Source organism: Pygocentrus nattereri, chromosome 13, assembly GCF_015220715.1.
Source record: "Pygocentrus nattereri isolate fPygNat1 chromosome 13, fPygNat1.pri, whole genome shotgun sequence".
Taxonomy (NCBI): domain Eukaryota; kingdom Metazoa; phylum Chordata; class Actinopteri; order Characiformes; family Serrasalmidae; genus Pygocentrus; species Pygocentrus nattereri.
The window spans coordinates 40,011,795-40,037,615 of record NC_051223.1 but is presented as its reverse complement, the minus strand read 5'-3'; the positions used below and the strand labels follow the sequence as shown (position 1 = coordinate 40,037,615).

At 44.1% G+C, this 25,821-nt stretch overlaps 1 protein-coding gene across 14 annotated transcripts in view; it reads right to left on the bottom strand.

The window, feature by feature from the left end:
• The window catches only part of LOC108414676 (calcium-activated potassium channel subunit alpha-1-like), a 209,891-nt gene that overhangs the window by 153,409 nt on the left and 30,661 nt on the right, over positions 1-25,821 (bottom strand). For all 14 annotated transcript variants that reach the window (XM_037544238.1, XM_037544235.1, XM_037544239.1 and 11 more), the window contains exon 2: positions 14,184-14,348. In XM_037544238.1, the coding sequence (XP_037400135.1) occupies positions 14,184-14,348 (165 nt within the window). The remainder of the gene's footprint in view (positions 1-14,183; positions 14,349-25,821) is intronic.

Below are 25,821 nucleotides of genomic sequence, written 5' to 3'. Positions count from 1 at the left end.
GTGCATCATATGGCCAAAAGTTTGTGGACACCTGCTTATCTAATGCTTTTCTCCCCCAAAATGAAGGGTATTAAAGGTTGACCACCTTTACTGCGGTAAATAGCTCTACTCTTCTGGGAAAGGCTTTACACTATGTTGAACATTGCTGTGAATACTTGATTGAGCATTAACGAGGTCAGGTACTGATGTTGGATGGTCAGTTCTGGACCAACCCAACTCATCCCACAGGTATTGGATGGAGCTCCATTCCTCCAGAGAACACAGATCCATGGCTTCACAGCCCAATGCTGGGGGATTTATACCCCTAGACGACGCTGGGCGTCGGACATGGTGATCTTAGGATCATGTGTGGCTACTCCAGAGCGTCATATTCTACTGTCAATGCTTTTCTAGGGAGATTTTACAAGCTGTGTGTTTGAGCTCCTGTGTCAGCAGTGAGGGACCTTAATGCATTGGAGTCCGCTAATAAAAAGGGGTGTCCACAAACTTTTGGACATGGTGTGTTTTAAACTGAAGCTCTGAATTTCTAAATGTCTGCAGTCGTTATGATTTCAACTCAGATGCAGTGTGTTAGAGACTAATCAACAGAAACTGTGTCACTGTCCAGTTACCTACAGACCATCCACGTACCGTCATACTCAGACTGATTCAACCATGCAGACCACGTTTTTCTGCCTGTTTCTAAATAAAATATTTGACTCAAACTGGGCCCTTTTTAGACGAACACAGAGGGACAGATTTGCTGAGGGCCAAAAACTGGCAGCACAAGCTGAGAAACATCACTGTCCTTCACATGCACCTCACACACACACACACACACACACGCACGCACACACACACACACACACACACACACACACACACACACAGTTCCATCAGCAGAAACTGAGCAAAGAGGGCTGCTCCATTCTTCTGGAATATTCCAGTCAATGCTCTCTGCACTCAAGAGACCCCCTAATTTATTTCAGTCAAAACAGCCATCAAGTACAAGGTATTCATTGTCAGGAGAGATTTCTAAGGAATTTACATATAGATGATAACATACTTACATAATGAAGGAAAATAAGTCAGAAATTCAAAAACTCCTAGCAACCACCTGGAAGACCTGACAGACCCCAAACCTGCCCCCATCAGATAAACAGCACTGAAAGCTTTGATCTCTGAGAGAGAGGAGAAGATCAAGCTGCTTCAGATCTGAGAACATCCACAGGGGTTTCTGTCCATCCTTCCACTGTGAGAAGACCACTCAGCGATGTGGGTCTGAAAGGACGTGTAGCTGATCAAGAAGAACCTCACTGAGAAAAGGAGACGGACACACCAAACAAAGAAGCTGATGGACTGACCGCCACAGAGTCCAGACCTCAGCACCACTGAATGGGTTTGATCATCAACCAGCTTCTCAGACTGAGCTTTGGAGGCGTCTGCAGGTTCTTTGAGGAGCTGGAAGTGAGGCTCCTGAGAAGAACGGAAGCTGGAATGAAGGGAGAGACTCACTGACTGACCAGCTGAGAGGAGATTTAGCTGCTGAGGCTTCTGTGTGATTTTGTTTAAATATATGTTCCTGATTTTTTCTTGATGCTAAAAAATGTAGAACTTGCACTTAAATGTTCATTTTGACTGGAAATTAAACATATAAATGTTAGATTTGTTAGGAATGATGAACTGAGCTGAAGTAGATTCTAAAATCACAACGAAAACTGTGGCACATCCAGAAGTTCTAATAAAAAGAACGTTTAGATAGAAGCTCTAATAAAATGAATATCTAGAATTAAGTTCTACTAAAATGAATATCCAGATTGACATTCTGCTAAAATTAATATCTAGAATGAATTTCTAATGAAGTGAATATCTAGAATAAGGTTCTAATAAAATTAATATCTAGAATGAAGTTGTACTAAAATATCCAGAATGAAGTTCTAATAAAATGAATATCTAGAATGGAATTCTTATAAAATTAATTATTATCCACAATAAATTTCAAAAATGCATATTCAGAATGACATTCTACTAAAATTAATATCTAGAATGAAGTTCTAATAAAACAAATATCCAGAATAAAGTTCTAATAAAACGAATATCTAGAAGAAAGTTCTAATAAATTAATATCTAGAATGAAGTTCTAATAAAACGAATATCTAGAATGAAGTTCTAATAAAATGAATATCTAGAAGGAAGTTCTAATAAAATTAATATCTAGAATGAAGTTCTAATAAAACGAATATCTAGAATGAAGTTCTAATAAAACGAATATCTAGAATGAAGTTCTAATAAAACGAATATCTAGAATGGAATTCTTATAAAATTAATTATTATCCACAATAAATTTCAAAAATGAATATTCAGAATGACATTCTACTAAAATTAATATCTAGAATGAAGTTCTAATAAAACGAATATCTAGAATGAAGTTCTAATAAAATTAATATCTAGAATGAAGTTCTAATAAAACGAATATCTAGAATGAAGTTCTAATAAAATTAATATCTAGAATGAAGTTCTAATAAAACGAATATCTAGAAGGAAGTTCTAATAAAATTAATATCTAGAATGAAGTTCTAATAAAACGAATATCTAGAATGAAGTTCTAATAAAACGAATATCTAGAATGAAGTTCTAATAAAATGAATATCTAGAATGAAGTTCTAATAAAATGAATATGAATATCTAGAATGAAGTTCTAATTAACACCCAGAATGAAGTTCTGTTGAAATGCATATCCCGGTTATGATAACATTAATATCCAGAACATATTACAAATGAAATGTATTGATCAGATCAGATGTTATATTATTTATCATTTTTCTCATTGAATAACTCCTGATACCCCCCCCCCCCTAAAACTCCTGGAAATATCTGCTTGGGATCGGTTTAGTACTTCGATCTGTGTTGGAAGTTGTGACTGAATCAAAATAAAACCACAGAAATTATTAAGTAAACAAGTGCCTGTAAACCTCTGAACAGCCGTGTATGTAGAAATGTAACCCAGTCATTTTGGGCCACTTCTATTGGTCCAATAACCGTGAACCTGGGATAGAATGTCAGCTGAAGTCTTTTAAAGACAAAGAAAACTATAAGAAACGTTGTTCTGACAGTGCGGCTGGACGTTTCTGAAGCCTCTTTACTCAGGAGCCTGTACTGGACTGGACAGTCAGACCTGACGAGCTGTCCAGTGACCTGCAGACTCAGAGCAGTGGAACAGCCAGTCTGATGAGCTGCAGTGAGTGATGGAGAAGAACGCAGTGGCTCTGATGTCTGAAAAACGATCGGAGAACGATTTCCTCACATTCCAGAGCCGAGTCACTATCTGTGCCACTAAATCGAGGCTACACGCTGGAGTGGAGCTGGAACAGGCTTCACATCGCCTCCCGAAACACACACACACACACACACACACACACACACACATCTGCTGCTCTACCATAAGCTGCTGTTACCATGGTTACAGACCGGGCCAGCTGAACGCGCGGCCGGACGTTAATTCTGCTGGAGAGGGCGGGTCACACTGACGCTCCTGTGTTCAGTGATGAGCTTCATTCATCTCACAGCAGCTGCAGCACAGTTACAACCTCCTTACACAACAGCTCACACACACACACACACACACACTCACACACACACACACACACTCACGCATGCATGCACAAGTGCACTTATGCATGTGTACATGTTCAAGCTCCTCTTCTGGCTGTTAGCTCTACGTGACTCCTCATGTTCCCCCTACAGGCCCAGGAAACTTCAGCTGACGACTGACCGTCACGCAAATAACTCAGATTAATGACAATTTAATGCATTTTCTGCCACTGTTATAGCAGAAGCCTCATAACACAGTAATAATACACAGATATACACACGCTCTGCTACAGTAGAGGCATTTACTGAACACTAAACTTCGCAACGTAAATAAAAATAAACGTTTAAAATATCGCATGTCCTGCATTTCTCTCCTCATTGTTATTTATTTTTAAATGCAAAACTAAAGAGTCAAATTTGCTTGTAATATGTTTTTAATTCTTTAATGACTTTGTGTCATTAATTGCTATTAATCGCATTTCCTCTATGTGCCCAAAAAGTGTGTTTGGCTTTAGTTCCAGCAGCTCTCCCATGACTCAGTGGTTCACAATGCTTCAGCTGCTTGTCCTGCATTTGAATACTTCATACCAACATTAAAACCTTGGTATGAGTCTTGGCTCCTCTCAGTGCTTCTCTTAGGGAGTGTTTTCTTGGCTGTGTTGCCGTTGGCGACGCTCACCTGGATTTTGCTGTATAGCTGCTTTGAGGCAACGCCTTTCGCAACATAAATAAACTCTGACTTGACTTGACTTGATTTTCTACATCGGGAAAACACGGTTCACACCCAGCGCAGGGAGGCACGTGTTGGCATTGCCATATTACACCCCTGTCAATCTAATTACTGCCTTCAGGCACTGCGTGAGAGTTTAGTTGAGCCGCCCTATAATAAAAACAATTTGTATGAAATCTCAAATTGTAATAATGATGAAAATAATACATATTATGCAGCCCAACTCCACAAAAAGGGTATGAAACTGTCTCTGGGTCTGTCCCCCTCCTGTCACTGGGGTGGGACCCTCAAGGCTCCATCTCAGCCCCTTCAGTCAGGGAACATCACTGAACCATAATCCACTGAAATGATCTGTTCTAAGCTGGACTGACTCCACACACCCCGCCTCGACTCGCCTCCAGGCTTTTAGTCTACTGCTCTGTTTTAAAACATTTGGTTATGAAAAGGAACAAATACCAACTTTTCACCTGGAGGAACTAATTTAAGCTCCACAATCAGACCTTAGAACCACTGTAGAACCTCTGAGGGAACATCTACACTGTTTGTACCTTGATGATGAAAAACGTTCCTGAACAGAACCTTCATTTCTAACAGTGTAGAAACAATGGGTTTTGCCTTTTTTGAGCACTGCACTCAAATATCTATGTAAGTATTACTCTCACAAGTGTGAATTTACAGGCTATAAATGATATAATGATGATTTGATATATATTTAGCTTATTACAGTCTCTATTAACACCTCAGGTTTAAATAGATCAGAACATAATCTTGGTAAATATCTAAGATCTCATAATTTATATTTGATCTTTTTTTATTATTTATATACACTGCTCAAAAAAATAAAGGGAACACTGTAATAACTCATCCTAGATCTGAATGAATGAAATATTCTCATTGAAGACTTTGTTCTGTACAAAGTTGAATGTGCTGACAACAAAATCACAAAAAAATCATCAATGGAAATCAGATTTATTAACCAGTGGAGGCCTGGATTTGGAGTCTCACACACAATTAAAGTGGAAAAACACACGACAGGCTGATCCAACTTTGATGTGATGTCCTTAAAACAAGTCAAGATGAGGCTCAGTGTTGTGTGTGTGGCCTCCACGTGCCTGTATGACCTCCCTACAACGCCTGGGCAGCTCCTGATGAGGACGGTCTCCTGAGGGATCTCCTCCCAGACTAAAGCATCCACCAACTCCTGGACAGTCTGTGGTGCGACGTGGCGTTGATGGATGGAGCAAGACATGATGTCCCAGATGTGCTCAATCAGATTCAGGTCTGGGGAACGGGCGGGCCGGTCCATAGCTTCAATGCCTTCATCTTGCAGGAACTGCTGACACACTCCAGCCACATGAGGTCTAGCATTGTCCTGCATTAGGAGGAACCCAGGGCCAACCACACCAGCATATGGTCTCACAAGGGGTCTGAGGATCTCATCTCGGTACCTAATGGCAGTCAGGCTACCTCTGGCGAGCACATGGAGGGCTGTGCAGCCCTCCAAAGAAATGCCACCCCACACCATTACTGACCCACTGCCAAACCGGTCATGCTGAAGGATGTTGCAGGCAGCAGATCGCTCTCCACGGCGTCTCCAGACTCCGTCACGTCTGTCACATGTGCTCAGTGTGAACCTGCTTTCATCTGTGAAGATCACAGCGTGCCAGTGGTGAATTTGCCAATCCTGGTGTTCTCTGGCAAATGCCAAGCTTCCTGCACGGTGTTGGGCTGTGAGCACAACCCCCATCTGTGGAGGTTGGGCCCTCATACCAGGTAGCGGTAGCGGTCCTGCTGCTGGGTTGTTGCCCTCCTACGACCTCCTCCACGTCTCCTGGTGTACTGGCCTGTCTCCTGGTAGCGCCTCCAGCCTCTGGACACTACGCTGACAGACACAGCAAACCTTTTTGCCACAGCTTGCATTGATGTGCCATCCTGGATGAGCTGCACTACCTGAGCCACTTGTGTGGGTTGTAGAGTCCGTCTCCTGCTACCACGAGTGTGAAAGACCACCAACATTCAGAAGTGACCAAAACATCAGCCAGAAAGCAGAAAGGTGCTGAGAAGTGGTCTGTGGTCCCACCTGCAGAACCACTCCTTTATTGAGTGTGTCTTGCTAATCGCCAGTAATTTCCACCTGTTGTCTGTTCCATTTGCACAACAGCTGTGAAACTGATTGTCAGTGTTGCTTCCTAAGAGGACAGTTTGATTTCACAGAAGTTTGATTTACTTGGAGTTTTATTGTGTTGTTTAAGTGGTCCCTTTATTGTTTTGAGCAGTGTATATATGTATATATATATACACATATACATACATACACACACACACACACACACACACACACACACACACATCAGCCACTTTATCAGGTACACCTCTTCAGTTGCTTGTTAACACAAATAGCTAATCAGCCAATCACACGGCCGCAGCTCACTGCATTTAGGCCTGTAGAGGTGGTCAAGACGACTTGCTGAAGTGCAGACCGAGCATCAGAACGGGGAAGAAAGGGGATTTAAGGGTCTTTGAACGTGGCGTGGTTGTTGGGGCCAGACGGGCTGGTCTGAGTATTTCAGAAACTGCTGATCTGCTGGGATTTTCACACACAACCATCTCTAGGGTTTACAGAGATCGGTCCGAAAAAGAGGAAACATCCAGTGAGCGGTCAGTTGTGTGGATGAAAATGCCTTGTTGATGTGAGAGGTCAGAGGAGAACGGGCAGACTGGTTCCAGATGATAGAAAGACAAGAGGAACTCAAATAACCAACCAGAATCTCTGAGGAACGTTTCCAACACCTTGTTGAAAGTCTGACATGAAGAATTAAGACAGTTCTGAAGGCAAAAGGGGGTCCAACCTTTCACCTAACACTTAGGTGTTTTTTGTGCTGGTCATCCTCTAGTCCTTAATCAGGGGTCACAGGACGCTGCCCACAGGACGCTGTCGGCTGGATATTTTTGGTTGGTGGACGATTCTCAGTCCAGCAGCGACACTGAGGTGTTTAAAAAAACTCCAACAGTCCTGTGGGCAGCGTCCTGTGACCACTGATGGACTAGAGGACGTACCAACACAAACTGTGCAGCAGCAGATGAGTTGTCATCTCGGACTTTACATCTACAAGGTGGACCGACAAGGTAGGAGTGTCTAACAGAGTGGACAGTGAGTGGACACAGGGTTTAAAAACTCCAGCAGCACAAATAATCAGAGAAACAGATGGACTACAGTCTGTAACTGTAGAACTACAGAGTGCAGCTATACAGTAAGTAGAGCTGATAAAGTGGACAGTGAGTGTAGAAACGATGAGGTGGTCAGAATGTTATGCCTGACCGGCGTACATGCGGATTTCCTGGGGTCGTAGCCTCGAGGGTAAATTGTTTGGGAACCACAGCTCTAAGCTTACAATACGAGTTTCCATGGTTAACACATTGGGCCACACCAGGTGATACTGACCCACCACGGTTTTCTGCACTTTATCAACACGTCATGAATCTGACGTAGACCTTTTCTCAAGAACACATTCAAGAACAAACTTAGGAAGATACAGGAGAATGAGGCCCAGTGTTTTTGGGTCATTTTACTGAAACGTCTAATTTTGCGCCCCTAGTGTTTACATATATTACACTTGAAAATCATGTTAGAGTAACAACTTATTCATATTTTAAAATAAAAAGTTATTTTAACAATTACACCTTCTTGAGCCTCAATGGATCAATTCCAAGCACCAGAGAAGAGCTCGTATCCAGTCGTGTGTAAATAATATATGATTTCAATGACATTAAGAAAACAAAAGCCAAATAAATATTATAAAATATAATGAACGATCCCAGGAGTCGTGTCACTGGGTGTTACTGCGTCTCTTATTCTGAAATAAAAGTCACACTGATGACGTCACTTTGACCTGTTTTCTGAGGATCTATGGAGAAAAGCTCATGGTGAGTCCACTGTGTCTCTCAGTTCTCAGAGATCTTCTCATTCAGCTCATGATCTCATATGAAGCTTCTAGCTGACGTCACCGGTGTGACCGACTTTATTCTGAGGTCACTGTTAAAAAAATAGAAACACAAATGGATTAAATTCCATATTTTAGTGGACGTTCCCTGATGGACAGCGTGTGGTTTGATGTTCTGTAAAATGCATTGATAATTAAAAACGTCTCTGGTGTTTCCTTTATTATGAGGAACACCGATGACTGTCAGTAACACCAGTGACTCCTATGGGTGGTAGACTGACCCCTCAGTAGAATGACCCTTCTATTTCAGAGTTCCCTGACCAAAAGAGCGTAATTAGATTGACAGGAACGTAACATTACAAGCCCAACGAGTGCTCACCTGCACTGGGTGTGAACCGCGCTCTCACACAGAAACGATTTACAGCTTAATCATCCGGCTAAACAGCCAGTCACAAAGCTCTGGAGCGTACAGCTTGAAAATCTTCTATCCTGAACTACAAGCCTGTAACACCACTTAAAGCACCTCACTTACTCTCACTCTCAGGGGGTAAATGTTACAAATTTCCAAACTTTCTGAAAAATTAAAAGGTTTAGACGTAAACCGAGTCATTCAGAGCGGTTCTGAGCGGTTTGGTGTGAATCGCTCTGTTCTAGATAAACGTACCGAGTCAGAACCGTTCACAGTGGTGGTGATAGGAACCAGACGTCCCTCTAAAAGCTTCTCACAGAAAGTTCCTACATGAACTGGTTCTGAATTCACTGCCTGATGACTGAGACGCTGTTTTATGACTTTAGAGAACTTCAACTCCATTCATGGTGGAGGGAGACATGCAGGGCGCTGTGCGGCAAAATAGTCCCCAAAGAAAACTCATTATTCCAGATTTTCCACTGTTTTCCATCATCAACGTTCCATATAAGCTCAGAAGACTCGTGTAGGTTCTCTGGTGGTTCTGGATGGTAAATAAAGTGTCTATATCTGTGTTGTAGTCATGGCGACGTCTGGTTCCCATCACCACCACTGTAAAGACTTCTGAACCGTTTCACACCAAACCCACTCGGAATCTCTCTGTTTACACCTCAATCACTGAGTTATGGAGACATTGCGATACTTTGATAGAATTCTCCTTTAAGATGCTGGTGATGTTTATTTCTAAACTGCCCAGCCATTTCTAATGTGTTTAGTATGTATGCCAGCAGAACAAAGACCAAAAAAAGGTCAATGACAATTAAATTGTTCATTACCAGCTAAAATGTAATGATCGTGTCAGGCCTACACGTGATGCTCGGTGTCACTACGATGTGCATATCTGGTGTGCAGTGGCCTTTAAGATTAAGTGACCCTTATTAGTCCCACAACGAGGGAAATTCCACCTCCGCGTTTAACCCATCCGTGCAGTGAAACACCACACACACACACTAATGCACACTAGGGGGCAGTGAGCGGTGGGCAGCCCTATCCGCAGCGCCCGGGGAGCAGTTGAGGGTTAGGTGTCTTGCTCAAGGACACCTCAGTCACGTTCTGTCGGCTCTGGGAATCAAACCAGCGACCTTCTGGACCCCCAGCCCACGACTGCCCCTTAATATTTAAGGCTTTTAATGGTAATGAAATCCAGAAATAGTGAATAAAATGCAGTGTTGGTCAGCAGAGACGTGTTTAAACAGCTTGAGCAGCAGAAAGCCAACCAATACTAGCCACTTGTAACTGTTTATGATTTCTCCGAGGACCATTAGAGAAGAGGTGAACAAGCTCTGTTCAGGCTGAGTATCAGGAGGAGACCAACACCCAAAGCGCAAAGAATTACTGGAAAAGAACGGCCTCGAATACACTCGTGTAAAGATACTGTCAGACGGTCTCTTTCATTCGCTCTCTCTCTCTTTCTCTCTTATGAAGTCATAAGGCTGAGTTCCAAACACTAAGTGCCACCGTACTGCAGTTAGATGATTCAGTCTGGAAATGCTGAAGTCAGGAGAACCTATTCAGCCAAGCTCCCTCACTAAAGGACAGTCGAAATGACCGGCTTGTGCTTATTTGAGCTCTCGGCCCAAAATGAGCCTTCAACACATAAAATTCTTACAATGTTAAGAGGACACTGAACCACCATCCTTAATGACCGTCGTTACAGAGTCTGGGGGGGTCGTCGCTCAGTGTGGCCAAGAACCTTGTGAAATGATCGTAACAATAGAAGAACCCTTTTTGGTTCTACACAGAAGCGTGGAATCATTTACAACACAATCTCCATCAATCTAAGGAATGACCTCGCCATGAAAAAAACCATATGAACATTCAAATGGTTCTTTGAGTGTTCATCGCTCTGTACAGAACCATTGTCTTTGAAAGAGAAAGAATCCTTGAAGAACTTTAAGAGGTATAGCATAAATCTATGGTATTCACAGCTGCTAGAGCTCAACGCAACGGAACACCTATGGGAGGTTTCGGACCAACACGTTTGCCTGCATTCTCCACCAGCACCATCATCAAAACACTGTCTGAAGGAACATCTTCTGGAAGAACAACGTTCCACCCCTCCAGCACAACTTGTAGAATATCTCTGGAAAGGTGTGGTGAAGCTGTTCTAGGTGGCCCAACACCTTATGCTGGTATTATGTTGGTGTTACTAAACACAGAGGAGAACACCTTCATGTACTATTAGGCCCTGTTGGCATCAATCTTGACCAGGAACCAAGAACCATAAAACTGGTACCTTCTGTATTGGACCAAAAAGAAACAGCGCAGTTCTAGAGTTCTAGCACTAAAGGTTCCAGTAGTATGTGCCTTGGCCCAGAGTTAATGAGACAGATAACTGTATCCCATGAAACGTTTCTATCCTGAAGAGAGTCGTCTCCTCCACGATGACGGAGCCTCATCCACAGTTCAGGAGGGGTCACTGAATGATTTGATGGGTATGAAAATGACATGCGGCCTCACAGTCACCAGATGTCGACCCAGCTGAACACCTATTTTGGACTGATGTGTTGGCCTGCATTCACCACCAGCATCATCAAAACACCAACTGAGGGAGCATCTTTCAGAAGAACAGTGTTCCATCTACCACTGGGGAACATGAAAATACGTATTGTTATACTGATAATACTCCAGTGACGTCGGCAAAAACAGCGGCAGCGCAAGTTTGAAAAAGGAAAACCACAACCCACAACACATTTTAACGTTTTTAACATTAAAACACATCCTTGATCAACAAATACCTCTAACACACGCACTAAATTTCCAAAAGTATTCACTCCCCCATCCAAATCACTGAATTCAGGTGTTCCAGTCACTTCCATGGCCACAGGTGTATAAAGCCGAGCCCCTAGGCCTGCAGACTGCTTCTACAGACATTAGTGAAAGAATGGGTCGCTCTCAGGAGCTCAGTGAATTCCAGCGTGGTACCGTGATCGGACGCCACCTGTGCAGCAAGTCCAGTCGTGAAATTTCCTCACTACTAAATATTCCACAGTCCACTGTCAGTGGGATTATAACAAAGTGGAAGCGATTGGGAACGACAGCAGCTCAGCCACGAAGTGGTCGGCCACGTAAAATGACAGAGCGGTCAGCGGATGCTGAGGGGCATAGTGTGCAGAGGTCACCGACTTTCTGCAGAGTCCATCACTACAGACCTCCAAACTTCATGTGGCCTTCAGATCAGCTCAAGAACAGCGTAGAGAGCTTCATGGAATGGGTTTCCATGGCCGAGCAGCAGCGTCCAAGCCTTACATCACCAAGCGCAATGCATTGATGAGCCAGTTTGGTGTGGAAGAACTTGAGTCCTGACCTCAACCCGATAGAACACCTTTGGGATGAATTAGAGCGGAGACTGCGAGGCAGGCCTTCTCGTCCAACATCAGTGTCTGATTAAAGAGCATTTACTGAAGTAAACTGATGCATTTATTGAGGTAACGTAAGCTGATGTTAGCTTTATATTCAATCGCTCAGTGTGGCCAAGAACCTTGTGAAATGACCGCAACAAAAAGAGACCTGTGTGAAACAAAGTGGCGCCTGAGAATTCATCATTTACAGTCACTAAACACTACAAAGCTTAAATAACTCAAAGACAGGATGCAGTGAACTTCATGAGTTTTTCCACTGAGCCTTCAAACAAGAAATTACCCATAAATTACAGCCGTGCTTCAGGTTTTTCCACCTGCTTGAGAAACAGCTGGAACTGTTATAATAACCAGAATTAATGATTTAATTTTTGGTGACTAATTTGGCTAATTAGCTATTTTCCTTCCACTGTTACAAGCTTCACATCTTAACAATAGAAGAACCCTTTTTGGTTCTACACAGAAGCGTGGAATCATTTACAACACAATCTCCATCAATCTAAGGAATGACCTCACCATGGAAAGAACCATATGAACATTCAAATGGTTCTTTGAGTGTTCATCGCTCTGTACAGAACCATTGTCTTTGAAAGAGAAAGAATCCTTGAAGAACTTTAAGAGGTATAGCATAAATCTATGGTATTCACAACTGCTAGAGCTCAACGCAACGGAACACCTATGGGAGGTTTCGGACCAACACGTTTGCCTGCATTCTCCACCAGCACCATCATCAAAACACTGTCTGAAGGAACATCTTCTGGAAGAACAACGTTCCACCCCTCCAGCACAGCTCCGGAAGACTTGTAGAATATCTCTGGAAAGGTGTTAGCTTTGTATTCATCAACTTTCAAAATTGGTTCTATGTTTAAGGTACCTCAGTGTAACCGCAGCACCATTTAAGGTGGAATGGAAAATTCAAATGAGAAGCTGGTGAATAGGAAGCTGACTTAAGATTAATATTTATGTATGGATTTATTATTTAAGAGCTTTGGCAGTGCTGGCAGCCACTACTATGAGTTTTTACAAAAATATCACACACTCTAATGTTCTGGGCTCTGCAGATGAGCAGGCTAGATCCACCAATCTAGCTAATCTTCGCCTTGCAGCGTTTTCTGGAAAAGCATCTAAATCTTTTTTCTGGTCATTCTGGTCTATTTTGCTCTGTGTTTATCCACCTGCAGGGCTGTATCTGCAGTAACGGTGATGAGACGAGCTCCAGCAGAGTACAGTCAGATCTGCAGCACAATTAGTCCTGCTTCACTAGATTTAGTGCAGCACAGTATGAGAAACATTTCATGCAAATCACTGAAATTACGGTTTCGGATGGTTCTATCTGTTCCAACTTACTGGAAGCCATAAAAACTAAAATAATGCTGGTCACCATAGCAACACAGACAACAGTCTCACCCAGCTAGTAGCTACGAAATGGCAAAGAGAGAGATTTAAGACGAACATCGATAATTTGGAGACGAATGGACTGATTAGTGTTTATAGTCACTCCAGCTGGTTTCCTGATACGTTTAATCTGCAACGAGAAACTGACGAACTCTAGAAAGATCATAAACCTGCAGTCCCTTCTCAATCGCCAGCTTCTCGTTTGAATGGCCCTTTCTACCTTAAAAGGTGCAGCAATTACATTCTGGTGCCTCAGACACCATTTAAGGTGGAATGGAAAATTCAAACAAGAAGCTGGAGAATGAGAAGCGACTTCAGCCTTGTGAAAAGCGGAACATTGAAATTCGACTTTTCCTCAAAGGTTTCCTGCTGGAGATGTGAGAAAAGCAGACATAGCTGAGCTGAACCTTAAAGCAGAGCAAGTCTGTGTTTTCATTTATATTACGTCTCTTAATCTGCACTAGGACACACACACACACACACACTGCCAATGGTAGATGGTAAAACAACGTAACATTTGGGTTGCGACCCCTGGTATAAGGGTTGTGTGCTGATTGTTTGCTAGTACAGTAGATGGCGTGTAATTTTTTACCCCATTCATTTCTATGGGGGGAAAATAATTATTACTTAACGAAGATTTTATTTATTTATTTTTTTAAATAAGAAGACTGACGAGAGCTCTAAAGGCCCATGTGTCAAAGGTCAGCAGGGTTGGCACTCACCAGCACTCGTCCGGTCAGCGTCTGTGCGGAGATCATGACCCCGGCCCAGTCCTTGACTGAGGTCATCCAGCCGACCTCGCTGACCGCTGCAGCCGCTTCTTTCTTATCTCCAACTTTACCCCCTCCATCTCCGGCTCCAATGGGGTTACTGACCCTCTGAACGTCCTGCACAAACACACACAGACATCACTGTAAACAGTAGAGCCACCACTAACCCCGCGGACTCGCGGTCATCACCAGCATGCTGTGATTTTACGGGAACCGGTTCACGCCTGTAGCTCACAGACAGGAGGAGAAAGTGCAGATGCCACATTTCGCATCCAAACCACACGCGTGTTTGTAAGCAAACAGAAAAGAGACGTTTTAAGATCATCTGACTTCGATAACGTTGCCGAGTCTGCCGTCTTGTTTTGCAGGAAGAAAGATTTTGCTTTGTTCTCATATCTGACTATCAAAACAAACAGACTCAGACCTGCCCACACAGAACATCAGTCAGAAGTGAATAATCCACTATAACTGGATAATTAATTATTTAATGATGTTTAAACAGCACAGCACAGTGACGGCAACTACACACATACAGTTAAAGTAACGGTTCATAACAGTGTGTGTAACGTTCTGACCACCTCCTCGTTTCTACACTCACTGTCCACTTTATCAGCTCCACTTACTGTATAGCTGCACTCTGTAGTTCTACAGTTACAGACTGTAGTCCATCTGTTTCTCTGATACTCTGTTACCCTGTTCTTCAGTGGTCAGGACCCCCATGGACCCTCACAGAGCAGGTACTATTTGGGTGGTGGGTCATTCTCAGCACTGCAGTAACACTGACATGATGGTGGTGTGTTAGAGTGTGTTGTGCTGGTCTGAGTGGATCAGACACCACAGTGCTGTGCAGTGGAGTTTTTAAACACCTCAGACTGAGAATAGTCCACCAACCAAAAATATCCAGCCAGCAGCGTCCTGTGACCACTGATGAAGGACCAGAGGATGACCAACACACACTGTGCAGCAGCAGATGAGCTGTCGTCTCTGACTTTACATCTACAAGGTGGACCGACAAGGTAGGAGAGTCTAATAGAGTGGACAGTGAGTGGACACAGGGTTTAAAAACTCCAGCAGCATATTTATATATATACACAAATAGACAGACAGACACACTATTTCCAAAAATATTCGCTCGTCTGGCTTCACACGCATATGAACTTGAGTGACATCCCATTCTTAATCCATAGGGTTTAATATGATGTCGGCTCACCCTTTGCAGCTATAACAGCTTCAGCTCTTCTGGGAAGGCTTTCCACAAGGGTTAGGAGTGTTTATGGGAATTTCTGACCGTTCTTCCAGAAGTGCATTTGTGAGGTCAGACGGTGATGTTGGACGAGAAGGCCTGGCTCACAGTCTCCACTCTAATTCATCCCAAAGAGGTTCTGTGGGGTTGAGGTCAGGACTCTGTGCAGGCCAGTCAAGTTCTTCCACACCAAACTGGCTCATCCGTGTCTTTATGGACCTGCTTTGTGCACTGGTGCGCAGTCATGTTGGAACAGGAAGGGGCCGTCCCCAAACTGTTCCCACAAAGTTGGGAGCAGGAAATTGTCCAAAATCTCTTGGTCCTGAAGCTTTAAGAGTTCCTTTCACTGGAACTAAGGGGCCGAGCCCAACTCCTGAAAAACAACCCCACACCATGATCCCCCCTCCACCAAACTTTACACTCGGCACAACGCAGTCAGACAAGTACCGTCTCCTAGCAACCGGCAAACCCAGACTCATCCATCGGATTCCCAGATGGAGAAGCGTGATTGGTCACTCCAGAGAACTCGTCTCCACTGCTCTAGAGTCCAGTGGCGGCGCTTTACTCCACTGCATTCCACGCTTTGCATTGCGCTTGGTGATGTAAGGCTTGGATGCAGCTGCTCGGCCATGGAAACCCATTCCATGAAGCTCTCTACGCTGTTCTTGAGCTGATCTGAAGGCCACATGAAGTTTGGAGGTCTGTAGTGATTGACTCTGCAGAAAGTCGGTGACCTCTGCGCACTATGCCCCTCAGCATCCGCTGACCGCTCTGTCATTTTACGTGGCCGACCACTTCGTGGCTGAGTTGCTGTCGTTCCCAATCGCTTCCACTTTGTTATAATCCCACTGACAGTGGACTGTGGAATATTTAGTAGTGAGGAAATTTCACGACTGGACTTGCTGCACAGGTGGCGTCCGATCACGGCACCACGCTGGAATTCACTGAGCTCCTGAGAGCGACCCATTCTTTCACTAATGTCTGTAGAAGCAGTCTGCAGGCCGAGGGGCTTGGCTTTATACACCTGATTTAACCATGAAGGATTTCTTAGATTAACCAAGTGATCAATAATACTATAAGTAACACACTAACATACATAAAAGAAAGTTATTATATTAAATAGATCTAATGATTATATATTTATTTTGATATTAGTGTTTTTCTAAGCAAATAAGTAAATGTTTATTTACTGCACAGATAAACAGCTATTGTTCTGACACATACACACACACACACACACACACACACACACACACACCAAAGGTCCTAAGCACATTATTCCCCGAAAATAATAGCAAATGTAAGACATAAACATAAAAGACAAATGCGGATAAAAACCCTGCTTTGAGTTTATTTACTCACACATGCACACTGGACCCACATGAATAAATACCAACACAATTATTATTAAACACAGAATAAGACAACAACTGTGCTGATGGGACATTTTATTCATGTGGAAACAATCGGACCACTAACTCCTCTTACAGTCGTAATATTGACGAACACCTGGAAAACAGCGACGAGTATGCAGGATGTGTTACACAGCTCACAGGTGTTCTCTCCAGGCGCCAAGGTGAAAACAATAATCATAATGATTTAATATCAACCACAGATTTCTTTACAGTGGTGGTGATGGGAACCAGATGTCGCCATGACTGCAACACAGATATAGACACTTTATTTACCATCCAGAACCACCAGAGAACCTACACAAGTCTTCTGAGCTTATATGGAATGTTGATGATGGAAAATAGTGGAAAATCTGGAATAATGAGTTTTCTTTGGGGACTATTTTGCCGCACAGCGCCCTGCATGTCTCCCTCCACCATGAATGGAGTTGAAGTTCTCTAAACTCTCATAAAACAGCGTCTCAGTCATCAGGCAGTGAATTCAGAACCAGTTCATGTAGGAACTTTCTGTAGGAGCTTTTAGAGGGACGTCTGGTTCCCATCACCACCACTGTGAACAGCTCTGACTCGCTACGTTTCTCTGAATTAATTATGTGGGAATTTTAAAAAAGTGGTGGAATTTCCTTTTAACCAGAGACACAACACTCACTGACACACAGTCTTTCACACACACACACACACACAGATATACACACACACACACACACACACACACACACACACACACACACACTCATTCAGAGGTGAAAAGGGCAGAGTGGTTTTAAATGTCAAGAGGCTTTTTTCTGGTTCACGCTTAATGAATTTATTTAATTAGTCACAGAAATTATTCTGCTTAAATGAAAGACTGCGTGCTGGACAAATCAACTTTCATGTACAACCCCAGTTACAATGAAGTTGGGATGTTGTGTAAAACAAATAACAGAACATGATGATCTGCAAATCCTTTTCAACAGATCCATCCATCCATCCATCCATCCATCATCTTCCGCTTCTCCGGGGTTCGGGTCGCGGGGGCAGCATCCTAAGCAATGAGGCCCAGACCTCCCTTTCGCCAGCCACTTCCACCAGCTCTCCAAGGGGGATTCCGAGGCGCTCCCAGGCCAGCTGGGCGATATAGTCACGCCAGCGTGTCCTGGGTCTTCCCCGGGGTCTCCTCCCTGGTGGATTTGCCTGTGACACCTCCCGAGGGAGGCGTCCAGGAGGCATCCTAACCAGATGCCCGAACCACCTCAGCTGGCTCCTCTCGACGTGAAGAAGCAGCGGCTCTACTCCGAGACCCTCCCGGATGACCGAACTTCTCACCCTATCTCTAAGGGAGAGTCCAGACACCCTGCGGAGGAAACTCATTTCGGCCGCTTGGATTCGCGATCTCGTTCTTTCGGTCATTACCCAAAGCTCATGACCATAGGTGAGGGTGGGAACGTAGATCGACCGATAAATCGAGAGCCTTGCCTTATGGCTCAGCTCTTTCTTTACCACAACAGACCGGTAAAGAGCCCGCATCACTGCTGACCCAGCACCAATCCGCCTGTCAATCTCCCGCTCCCTTGTACCATCACTCATGAACAAGACCCCGAGATACTTAAACTCCTCCACTTGAGGCAAGAGCCTATCCCTTTTCAACAGATATTCAATTGAATCCACTACAAAGACGAGATATTTAATGTTCAAACGGTTTTTTGTAAATATTCCCTCATTTTGAATTTGATGCCTGCAACACGTTCCAGAGAAGTTGGGACAGGGGTGTGTTTCCCACTGAGTTACATCACCTTTCCTTTAACACTCAATAAGCGTTTGGGAACTGAGGACACTGATTGTTGAAGCTTTGTAGGTGGAATTCTTTCCCATTCCTGCTTTCCCATGTCCAGCTTCAGCTGCTCAGCAGTCCGGGGTCTCCGCTGTCGTATTTTGAGCTTCATAATGCGCCACACATTTTCAATGGGAGACGGTCTGGACTGCAGGCAGGTCAGTCTAGTACCCGCACTCTTTTACTACGAAGCCACGCTGTTGTAACACGTGCAGAATGTGGCTCGGCATCGTCTTGCTGAAATAAGCAGGACGTCCCTGAAAAAGACGCTGCTTGGATGGCAGCAGATGTTGCTCCAAAACCTGTATGTACCTTTCAGCATTAATGGGGCCTTCACAGATGTGCAGGTTACCCCTGCCATGGGCACTAACACCCCCCCACACCATCAGAGATGCTGGCTTTTGAACTTTGCGCTGAAAACAATCCTTACAGTCCTTTTCCTCTTTGGCCCAGAGGACACGACGTCCATGATTTCCATAAACAGTGTGAAATGTGGACGCGTCAGACCACAGGACACTTTTCCACTTTCCAACTGCACGTTGAGGAACGTTGCTCTTAAACTGTTGGACTATTTGCTCACGCACTTGGTCACTAAGTGGTGAACCTCGCCCGTCCCTGCTTGTGAACGACTGAGCCTTTCAGGGATGCTCCCTTTATACCCAATCATGACACTCACCTGTTTCCAATTAACCTGTTCACCTGTGGAATGATCCAAACAGGTGTTTTTTGAGCGTTCCTCAACTTTCCCAGTCTTTTTGTTGCCCCGTCCCAACTTCTTTGGAACGTGCTGCAGGCATCAAATTCAAAATGAGTGAATATTTGCGAAAAACAGTAAAGTTTATCCATTTGAACATTAAATATCTCATCTTTGTAGTGGATTCAGTTGAATACAGGTTGAAAAGGATTTGCAAATCATCGTATTCTGTTTTTATTTATGTTTTACACAACGTCCCAACTTCACTGGAATTGGGGTTGTATATACACACATACTGACTGTCTATATGATACATACATTCATTGACTGTCTACATGATACATATGATATATGCAGTCATCGGTAGGAACATGCAGGCACTGTTGCTCTCACTGGATGTTGGTGATGAAAACTAAAAGCTATGTTCATATTATGAAGAACTTTATTTTGTCCTCTCAGGAACAATTTTCCTTTATTTTTTTCCAATTTTACATATTTTATATAATATATACACACACACACACACACACACACACACATATATATATTTATGTATATCACATATATAACACTGTGTTTGTATATATGTGTATATATATATTTATATATATACACATATATATACACACACACACACACACGCACACATGCACGTATGTATTTTAGTTATATGTATGACCCCATGACCAGACGTTGTATAAAGACAAACGTACCCGTGTGTGTGAGTGCGCGAGCAGCAGCTGTCGGCGTGAGTGCGGAGCAGTGCAGCTCCTGAGGGATTTTATTTTTAACTGTAACTACACGGTCCTGAATGCCAGCCTGCTCTCAGCCTCCTCCTGCAGCCTCTCTCACTCGGCTCCAGCACGACAGGAGAAAGTCGATGGCTAATGACCGCTGTTACGGTCCATCCAGGCAGGCCACAACATCAAAATGTTGAAGTGATAGTTCATCCAAAAAATCCAGTTTACAGTTTCCTCCCTTTATATTAAACTGTCGATCAGCCGAGTTGTTGGGTGTCTCAACTTTGCTTCTTTAGTTTTAGCACTGGAGCTGCAAGACTAATGTGGTTAGCACTGAGTGAGTTCACATGCACTCAATACTCCGATCATAATCCGATTTCTGCAGTTATCTGATTATTCAAACGGTCATATAAACAGTACAGTCGGATTTCTTACCTCGCAGTGAGGTCTAGAAATCTGATAGAGCGGCTAGATTTGAGCACAGTAGTCAGATCTCTCAGTGCTGTGAGCTCTTACTCAGATTTCTTTCCGATTCCTCAGTCTGAGCATGTGTGAAAACAGACTGCGGTACCGGAAATAAGTGAACAGCGGAGTGACGCTGAAACCAATTATACTTGATCAATTTCAGGACACGACGCTGAAACCAAACACATGCTTGACAAACGATGTATGTCCTGGTTTGTAGATGATGTACGTTCGTATTTTCAGGTAAAGTGGCAGAATGAAGTAAAAAAGCAGCGTCACGAAGCTGTGAGTTTACTGGCCGACTGCAAAGCAGAAATCCGCTCACCGTCTGACTCATGTAGGCCGAGTTTTCCCACTGCCTGATTACCCAAGTGCATGTAAACACGATCAGATTACTGACAAAATCTGATTTTCTGCAGTTATCGGATTATTAAACGCAAGGGAACGCACTCATGTTCTTTACGTCCATGACCCCACGACCAGACGTTGAATAAAAACAAATGTGCTTGCGTGCGTCTGTGTCCGTACTTTAGTCTGCGTGCTTCCGTTACTTGTTAGCTACTGAAAAATGAATAAATTACACACTTACTGGCTGTTTTGACTGGAAATTAAATGAATGGTAGTCTCTGACTTTAGCACTGTACACTAGCTGCATTACCCCCACAGCTATTCAGCTAAATTAAAGCCTCCAAACACGCCTGAACTGGCCAAAACCATTCGGGATAAGAGGGAAATTTCCTTGGTCACACTATCGCTTTAACTATAATACAGCAGGAAGACAACATGCAACCAAGTTTCAGAGAAAAGGAGGGAAAACCTCACTGGTCTCTGCGCAGAGTTTCCGAATCAAACGCATTCTGTTCGATTCAGAGCACCTCGTCTGATCTTTGGTAACATGATGCACTCTTTGTTTGACAAATAACTGGAAAAGCTTAACTCTCTCATACGATTGGAATGCTATTCTATACATTAGCTCCCTCTCTTGAAGGAGGGGCGAGAGAGGCCCTCAACAGAAAGTGTGAAGACACCTCACTATCTACGCTGTTTAAGGAGCCTTTTACCCTGTTAGCTACCGAAACTCCCTGCCGAGGTTAAACTACGCTGCAATCTCACACGTTAGTGTGTTTTCAGACAGTCGTGGGCTGGAGGTTAAGGAACCAGCCCTGTGACCGGAAGGTCGCCGGTTCGATCCCCAGAGCCGACAGCACATGACTGAGGTGTCCTTGAGCAAGACACCTAACCCCCAACTGCTCCCCGGGTGCCGTGGATAGGACTGCCCACTGCCTAAGTGTGCTCACTGCCCCCTAGTGTGTGTGTGTGAATTCACTACTGTGTATGTGGAGTTTCACTGCACGGATGGGTTAAAAGCGGAGGTGGAATTTCCCCGTTGTGGGACTAATAAGGGTATATTAGTTAATTAATTAATTAATTAATTAAAGTTAGTGTGGTTTCAGACATTCATTTACATGCGGTTCTTGACTGCAGATGGAAGTTACGTGCTTTCCTGCACTCACTGCAGTTTGCCCCCCCACTCTGTCCAAAATCTAGAAATGACAAAACAATGCATTCATATTCATTCATATCTACACATCCCTTTTTCATGCATTTAAACAGCTGCATCCATTCCTGTGAAATAATGTATCCGATAGCCTAGATTAGGTTACATAAATCATAAACTAAAACGTCGACATGGATAACGAAGTAGTTAGGTTCCTGAAGGAAACGCAGAATGGTTGCACAGCTTAAATGGTTCCCACTTACTGCTAGGTTGTTGCTAGGCGGTTACTTTGCCATCCCAGGTGGTTGCTAAATTGTTGCTAAACAGTTGCCATGGTGTATGGGGTGTTGTTTTACTTGTACGTACGGAGTTGCCAAGTGTTCGCGAGTGTGTTGTTGAAAAGAAATGGGACGCTATGGGAGGAATGAGTACGGAAGGAATCTGGCAGAAAAATAAGAATATAAGAGAAGAAGAATAAAAAACGAACAGTATACGTTAAAACGCACAACCAAGATTACACATTAAATATCTTGACACCACCCATAATCAGTACGGGGGCCAAGCAGCTTCACTTTGCTCTGCATATAGAGACGTCATCAGCATCCAGTTGGCTATGTATTTGACCAATAAGCAGCTGAGAGCAAAACGAAATAAAAAGGAGGAAAACAACAACGTAACCATGAGTTCGGGTGTCTAAGATATCATAATGTCCTCTGTCTCTGTGGGTGGGTTGGACGGTTCTCCCTCCCGATTCCTTCACCGATTCCATTTTTATGTTTTTTTCTCTGAAATTTTCAGTGCTTTCCACAGAAAATCTCATCAGAGAGACATTTTGTGAGTCAGTGGTCCGAACACAGCGTCTCAGAGCCACAGTAATGAAGAACCCTCAGGGACGTCCACCTCTACCTCTGTACTGAGTATTATTGACTGGACACGGCTCAGTAACACAGCCACTAAAGAACCTGATGAAGGATCTGTTAGAGGATCAGAGCAGGAATTAACAGCTGGAACACTTCGCAGGTTTCGCACCAAATGAATTGAGCTGAGCTGAGCTGAGCTGTGGTTGTGTGTTGAGTTTGTGTTTAGGTGAGCTGAGCTGTGGTTGTGTGTTGAGTTTGTGTTTAGGTGAGCTGAGCTGAGCTGTGGTTGTGTGTTGAGTTTGTGTTTAGGTGAGCTGAGCTGAGCTGTGGTTGTGTGTTGAGTTTGTGTTTAGCTGAGCTGAGCTGTGGTTGTGTGTTGAGTTTGTGTTTAGGTGAGCTGAGCTGAGCTGTGGTTGTGTGTTGAGTTTGTGTTTAGGTGAGCTGAGCTGTGCTGTGGTTGTGTGTTGAGTTTGTGTTTAGGTGAGCTGAGCTGAGCTGTGGTTGTGTGTTGAGTTTGTGTTTAGGTGAGCTGAGCTGTGCTGTGGTTGTGTGTTGAGTTTGTGTTTAGGTGAGCTGAGCTGAGCTGTGGTTGTGTGTTGAGTTTGTGTTTAGGTGAGCCGAGCTGAGCTGTGGTTGTGTGTCGAGTTTGTGTTTAGGTGAGCCGAGCTGAGCTGTGGTTGTGTGTCGAGTTTGTGTTTAGGTGAGCCGAGCTGAGCTGTGGTTGTGTGTCGAGTTTGTGTTTAGGTGAGCCGAGCTGTGCTGTGGTTGTGTGTTGAGTTTGTGTTTAGTTGAGCTGAGCTGAGCTGTGCTGTGGTTGTGTGTTGAGTTTGTGTTTAGGTGAGCTGAGCTGAGCTGTGGTTGTGTGTTGAGTTTGTGTTTAGGTGAGCTGAGCTGAGCTGTGGTTGTGTGTTGAGTTTGTGTTTAGGTGAGCTGAGCTGAGCTGTGGTTGTGTGTTGAGTTTGTGTTTAGGTGAGCTGAGCTGAGCTGTGGTTGTGTGTTGAGTTTGTGTTTAGGTGAGCTGAGCTGTGGTTGTGTGTTGAGTTTGTGTTTAGGTGAGCTGAGCTGTGCTGTGGTTGTGTGTTGAGTTTGTGTTTAGGTGAGCTGAGCTGTGGTTGTGTGTTGAGTTTGTGTTTAGGTGAGCTGAGCTGAGCTGTGGTTGTGTGTTGAGTTTGTGTTTAGGTGAGCTGAGCTGTGCTGTGGTTGTGTGTTGAGTTTGTGTTTAGGTGAGCTGAGCTGAGCTGTGGTTGTGTGTTGAGTTTGTGTTTAGGTGAGCTGAGCTGAGCTGTGGTTGTGTGTTGAGTTTGTGTTTAGCTGAGCTGTGCTGTGGTTGTGTGTTGAGTTTGTGTTTAGGTGAGCTGAGCTGAGCTGTGGTTGTGTGTTGAGTTTGTGTTTAGGTGAGCTGAGCTGTGCTGTGGTTGTGTGTTGAGTTTGTGTTTAGGTGAGCTGAGCTGTGCTGTGGTTGTGTGTTGAGTTTGTGTTTAGGTGAGCTGAGCTGAGCTGTGGTTGTGTGTTGAGTTTGTGTTTAGGTGAGCTGAGCTGTGCTGTGATTGTGTGTTGAGTTTGTGTTTAGGTGAGCTGAGCTGAGCTGTGGTTGTGTGTTGAGTTTGTGTTTAGGTGAGCTGAGCTGTGCTGTGGTTGTGTGTTGAGTTTGTGTTTAGGTGAGCTGAGCTGTGCTGTGGTTGTGTGTTGAGTTTGTGTTTAGGTGAGCTGAGCTGAGCTGTGGTTGTGTGTTGAGTTTGTGTTTAGGTGAGCTGAGCTGAGCTGTGGTTGTGTGTTGAGTTTGTGTTTAGGTGAGCTGAGCTGTGGTTGTGTGTTGAGTTTGTGTTTAGGTGAGCTGAGCTGAGCTGTGCTTGTGTGTTGAGTTTGTGTTTAGGTGAGCTGAGCTGTGCTTGTGTGTTGAGTTTGTGTTTAGGTGAGCTGAGCTGTGGTTGTGTGTTGAGTTTGTGTTTAGGTGAGCTGAGCTGAGCTGTGCTTGTGTGTTGAGTTTGTGTTTAGGTGAGCTGAGCTGTGGTTGTGTGTTGAGTTTGTGTTTAGGTGAGCTGAGCTGAGCTGTGGTTGTGTGTTGAGTTTGTGTTTAGGTGAGCTGAGCTGAGCTGAGCTGTGGTTGTGTGTTGAGTTTGTGTTTAGGTGAGCTGAGCTGTGCTGTGGTTGTGTGTTGAGTTTGTGTTTAGGTGAGCTGAGCTGTGATTGTGTGTCGAGTTTGTGTTTAGCTGAGCTGAGCTGTGCTTGTGTGTTGAGTTTGTGTTTAGGTGAGCTGAGCTGTGGTTGTGTGTTGAGTTTGTGTTTAGGTGAGCTGAGCTGAGCTGTGGTTGTGTGTTGAGTTTGTGTTTAGGTGAGCTGAGCTGAGCTGAGCTGTGGTTGTGTGTTGAGTTTGTGTTTAGGTGAGCTGAGCTGAGCTGTGGTTGTGTGTTGAGTTTGTGTTTAGGTGAGCTGAGCTGAGCTGTGGTTGTGTGTTGAGTTTGTGTTTAGGTGAGCTGAGCTGAGCTGTGGTTGTGTGTTGAGTTTGTGTTTAGGTGAGCTGAGCTGTGCTGTGGTTGTGTGTTGAGTTTGTGTTTAGGTGAGCTGAGCTGAGCTGTGGTTGTGTGTTGAGTTTGTGTTTAGGTGAGCTGAGCTGTGCTGTGGTTGTGTGTTGAGTTTGTGTTTAGGTGAGCTGAGCTGAGCTGTGGTTGTGTGTTGAGTTTGTGTTTAGCTGAGCTGAGCTGAGCTGAGCTGTGGTTGTGTGTTGAGTTTGTGTTTAGCTGAGCTGAGCTGTGCTTGTGTGTTGAGTTTGTGTTTAGGTGAGCTGAGCTGTGGTTGTGTGTTGAGTTTGTGTTTAGGTGAGCCGAGCTGAGCTGTGGTTGTGTGTTGAGTTTGTGTTTAGGTGAGCTG